The 5339-nt window shown below is 55.1% G+C and overlaps 1 protein-coding gene across 1 annotated transcript in view; it reads left to right on the plus strand.

Annotated features, from left to right (window-relative positions):
• The window catches only part of RSPO1 (R-spondin 1), a 4594-nt gene extending 922 nt beyond the window's left edge, over positions 1 to 3672 (plus strand). Inside the window, exons 2-5 of the mRNA XM_010170012.1 lie at positions 1382 to 1573; positions 1726 to 1875; positions 2498 to 2686; positions 3515 to 3672. Of these exons, the coding sequence (XP_010168314.1) occupies positions 1382 to 1573; positions 1726 to 1875; positions 2498 to 2686; positions 3515 to 3672 (689 nt within the window). The remainder of the gene's footprint in view (positions 1 to 1381; positions 1574 to 1725; positions 1876 to 2497; positions 2687 to 3514) is intronic.
• Positions 3673 to 5339: the final 1667 nt, after the last annotated feature.

Genomic DNA, 5339 nt, shown 5'->3' on the forward strand with positions numbered 1-5339 from the left:
CAAGACCAGCCGCATGCTCTCATTTATGTAAGCTCGTTTTAGAACTGGTTTACATTAAAATTGTTTTAAATTAAATTATATAAAAATTATTTTATATTAAAACTGGAACTGCTGAGCCCTGTGAGAACCAGGAAAACTTGATGTCATGGCTAATGCTATAAAGTCCAGTTTCCAACAAGGGCTGGTTTATACCTTTGCCATAGACACCGACCTTGGCACCACGGCCCAGTGCTGAGGGAGGGAGGGGGCCAGATCCCCTGGGGGTCCCTGCGCACAGGAGACAAGGGCCCAAAATGCTGAGGGGAGGTCCCAGTCCAGGCCCAGAAAACCCTCCTGGTAGCGGGCACAGAGGGTCCTTGGGCTGGGGACCCCCATCTGCTTTTGTTCCATCTCCTGAGGCTGCAGCAGCCTCTGCGCCTGTGGACCCAGCGATGTCCCAGCCTGGGGACATTGGGGAGCTGCCGGGGTCTCGGTCACTGCACGGGGAGAGGAAAGTTTTCTTACCTCTTGGTCTGGCATGTGAACACTGTGGTGCTCCGCGCTTGCTTTTGAAGTGTAGTAAACATGGTATTTAAAAGAACACATTTTTAAATACACAGCTTTTCTATAAACAAGGACACTGCTTGCATAATAAACTAATAAAAATAACCTGCATTCTAGCCTGCAAAGAATGCTATTGGTTTCAAAACAAGCAGCATTTTATACGATAATTAAAAGCAGAAAACTCTCAAGACATGGGATTGAGTATTTTTTTTGGACTGAACTTAGGAGCTGAGAACACATCTCTATTTTGGGGGCAGTGAAATCTCCTGCACTGCCAGCCATAGTTAACTTACGTGGGGTCAGAGTGAGATCCAGCCTGGCCTGAAGCGCAGTGCAGAATTAGTCAGACGGTTTCTCCCCAGCTCTGGTCCCCGCTCGTCCCGCAGTGTGCCCACAGCAGGGTGGCACTGCCAGCTCCAGGAGGGATGTGGTGGGGAGGCACTGGCCCACCCAGGCGCGTGTCCCTCGTGGGCGGCTGCCCAGCACGGGTGGCAGGGCTGGTGGTCAGGCTGGGAGGCTGGAGGCTGGAGTTGGGACTCTGTGGAGAGTTGGTGGCTGGTTCTGGGTCCTGCTCCTCACTGCTGCTGCTGTCACGACCCTCCCGCCTGTGCTCGGTGCGGTGCTGGTGCCCATTAGCATCGGGCACGGGGCCGTGACGCCTGGCCAGGGCGATGCCAGGAGCTGCGGTGAGTGTGTCAGCGCAGCAGGACCCCAGCCCTCAGCTGCCCCGGTCGCTGCCCTTCCTGCCGCGGTGCCGGTGCTCTGGGGCTGGTGTCAGTGTGTGCAGAGCCCGGCCACGCAGGCGGCACTAACCACTGCCTCTCTCTTGCTCTTCCAGTCAGCACTGAGCTGAGTCAGGGCTGTGCCAGAGGCTGCGACCTGTGCTCCGAGTTCAATGGGTGCCTGAGATGTTCCCCCAAACTCTTCATCCTTCTGGAGAGGAATGATATCCGGCAAATTGGGATTTGCCTACCATCTTGTCCCCTGGGATACTTTGGCCTTCGCAATACAGACATGAACAAGTGCATCAGTGAGTACAGGGGTGGGAGGGAACGGGTGAAACACCGGGCAGTGGCCGTGCTTTGCAGGGGATCGTGCCACCTCCGGGCAGGTGCAGCAGAGTCTTTTTGCTCACATCAGACTACATGACAGCTTTGTGTTTTTTTGTTTTTTTTCCCCCAGAATGCAAAATTGAGAACTGTGAGTCCTGTTTCAGTCGAAACTTTTGCACAAAATGTAAGGAAGGTTTGTATTTGCACAAAGGGAGATGTTACGTCACATGCCCTGAAGGCTACTCTGCTGCCAACGGCACCATGGAGTGCAGCAGTCCTGGTAAGTGATGCTCGGGCACCTTTACTCAGCTTTTTCTGTGTCTCCCCCAGAATGCAAAATTGAGAACTGTGAGTCCTGTTTCAGTCGAAACTTTTGCACAAAATGTAAGGAAGGTTTGTATTTGCACAAAGGGAGATGTTACGTCACATGCCCTGAAGGCTACTCTGCTGCCAACGGCACCATGGAGTGCAGCAGTCCTGGTAAGTGATGCTCGGGCACCTTTACTCAGCTTTTTCTGTGTCTCTCGGGCCCGTCGCAGGTATTGCTGCAGTTTGCTTTAGATGATAAAACGAACCCCTCAGAGATGATGGCTCATCGTACCTGTGAGGGTGACGGTGCAGGTCAGACCCAGCCCTTCAGAGGGCAGAGCTCTCTGGAAACCAGCCCAGACAGGGAGCAGCACCCAGCGTTGCTGCCGCGCGTTTGTGGAGTGTGACTCAGGGTTTGTGTGGTACAGCAAGGACAGGGGTGCCTGGAGAACTTAGGAAGCTGCTGGGGAAACATATGTACCCTGCAAGCCTACAGTGGGGCAGAGGTGTGGTGGTGTGTGAGGGCTCCGGGATGTCCTGAGGCAGCAACAGTGAAATGAGAGTTACTGCTGGCCTGTCTTGTTATCTGGCAGCACAATGTGAAATGAGTGAGTGGGGGCCCTGGGGGCCCTGCTCCAAGAAGAGGAAGCTCTGTGGCTTCAAGAAGGGCAATGAAGACCGAACGCGGAGAATTCTGCAGGCTCCCTCCGGAGATGTGTCCCTGTGTCCTGCCACCACGGAGGTACGGAGGTGCACCGTGCAGAAGAACCAGTGTCCCGAAGGTGAGCAGACATGGAGTATCTCACCATCCCTCCCCAGCACCCTTTATTTGTCAGGCCCAAGTATCCGGCCAATTGTCCACTATCAAATACGCTGCAGATCTCACTCCCCCTCTGTGGTACAGGGAACACAATGTGACAGCAGCTGGCGAGATCCCTGGGTGGAACTGGCACAGCCCCCCGGGTGGGTGATGCTCAGCACAGCTTGCCACGTGTCCCGTGGGCTTTCAGATACTTCAGCTCCTTCCCTGGGCAGAGAGCAGCGAGGCAGCTGAGCAGAGGAAAGTGCACGCCTGTGCGCTGCGGCAAGGGGAATCATCTGCTCCTCTACCAGAATGCTTAGGTCTGTGTTTTTCCCAGGAATCACAGTGTCTTCAGGATGAATGGCGGTTTGGTCATCCTCTTATGGGCTGGACAAGGATTGCAGCCGGCTGAGTGTTTTGGGGGAAACCGGTTCTGAGCAGTGACTAACACCCCAGGGATGAGACAGCCGGGCAGGGGGAGGCAGACACGGCTGATCTGTTCCTCTGATGCACACAGCAGCGGGCGTTAGCTCAGGGGCTTGGTATGCAGCCATGGAGAAATGCAAGTGTTAACACTTCTGCTTGGAGACCAACGATTACAAAGCTAAATCCTGATATGATCCTTCTTCCCTGTTCATATTTAGGCAACAGCTCGCAAGGCAAAGCTCAGCCTGGCAGATGGGGCAGCTCTCAGGCACCTCTGTGCCTGGGGAGGGGCACGGGCCCTTCAGCCACCCCTGGTAGCCAGGGGCCGTGGGCCAGCTCACTCTGCCAGGGAGCCTCATGGTGCCTCTTTGCTTTCCTGCAGGGAAAAGGAAGAAAAAGGAAGAGCAAGGAAAGCAAGACAATGCGAATGGGAACAGAAATCGGAAAGACACCAAAGATGCCAAGTCTGGCACCAAGAAGAGGAAGAGCAAACAGAGAGGGGCTGCGGTCCCTGCGACGTCCACTAGCCCTGCCCAGTAGCTGCCCCTTTATGTCACCTGATGGCAAGACTTCATTGCTGCTATGTATATGAAAGCTTTATTGAACCAGAGCACTGCTACACAACACGTACCCATGTCCAGAAAGACAGACATATACTCTCAGACTGACCCACAGACCCGACAGAAACCACATACACAATACTTAAGGAGGCTGCACACACACACCCCACCCAAGACTGCAGAAGGATGCTGCCGAGAAGAGGAGTGGGAGCACACACGGAGGGACACCCACCTCCCCGGGCTCTGCGGGGGATGCTGCGGAGAGGAGAGGTGGAGTGTGAGTCAGTGAAGGACCCAGACACGAGATTTCATGACCAAAGGCCTCAATGTGAGACCGGCCGCGTGGCCCCAGCGCAGCACGGCTGCAGCCAACGGGACGAGACTGGACCCGCACGGCCGCTCTCCCCAGTTGGGACCTGGACTCACGCAAAGGCAGTGGCCTCTTTCTCTACCCCCCACCCTTTATTTTGTGTTTTAAGCTGTATGACTTTATCATTGCGAATACATGTTAAACGTTTGTGGTAAGAGGTCAGTGGTATCTGCCCTGAATCTGCTTCAAAGAGGGGTTTTTTTTCAAATTAAAAAACAAAAAACCAAAATGACAACCAGCTTCCTGAGTGTGTGGTTCATGCCTTGGCCCCTATGGAGGCTGGTGTCCCACAGGACAGAGACTCACTTGTGGAAGGGAATCTCGCCAAAGCTTTAAGAAAATCCCAGAAAATGTTGCCAGCTGCACTGCAGCCACAAATCAGCCATCCTGCGCTCGCAGGACCCCAGCTGTGCTCCGCGGAGCCCCTGAGGAATTTCCCACTGGAGGATCCAGTTAACATGCAGCAGATTGAGAAAATGAGAGGTTACAACAAACCGCAGGTCGCCGAAATATTGTGACTCTACTTGTACAGTCACAGCTGTGGGACTCCATCCTGGGCCGGGGACACGCGCGTCCATCTGCCCGGACACCACCCAGGCGTGAGCAGGAGGGAAGGCAGGCGGGAGGGGGGAAGGCACAGGTTGGGCTCTGCAGAAGAAAAGCAAACGTAAGTTTGGTAGAAACTCCTGGTCTGCATGCCACCAACTGGAATTCCCTGGATTCAGAACAAGCGCTCCTGCCCTGCCAGAGCCAACACCTGGGCAGAGGAACCGGGCGGAGGACGGTGAGGGACAGAGACCTAGGGAGATCTGTGCGGGGCACACGCCAACGCTGCCTTCTCTGCACGGAGAAGCTTTACCCTCGGCAGTGTCACGAGGTGGCATCCCACTCACTTTCCCTTATATTTTAAAATGTGCTTCCTCGGTATAAATATGTGCAGACATTTAATTCCTCTGGAGTTCAGCAAAAGCCCTCTGGTCCTGAGGGACGGAGCCAGGGAGGTGCCGTGGCTCCCCGAGATATGCTGGGGCGATCAGTGACGTGCTGCTGCAGCTCCTCGCTGCCCTGGTAAGGTGAGGGGCAGGGAAAGCTCACCCCAAAGCTAAACCCAGGGAATGCAGCCTCCGCTTGCACTTGCTTTCGTACCACCTTCCCTGCTCTGTGGTTTTGGAGGGCAGAGCGAGGCAGCGAGTGTGGGGGACGCCTCGGGAGAGTCGAGTCCCCGCTCGCTCTGACGGGTCGCCTGCCCGCACCCAGCAGCCCTGTCCCCGTCCTGC

Source organism: Antrostomus carolinensis, unplaced genomic scaffold (genome assembly GCF_000700745.2).
Source record: "Antrostomus carolinensis isolate BGI_N321 unplaced genomic scaffold, ASM70074v2 scaffold29456, whole genome shotgun sequence".
Lineage (NCBI taxonomy): Eukaryota > Metazoa > Chordata > Aves > Caprimulgiformes > Caprimulgidae > Antrostomus > Antrostomus carolinensis.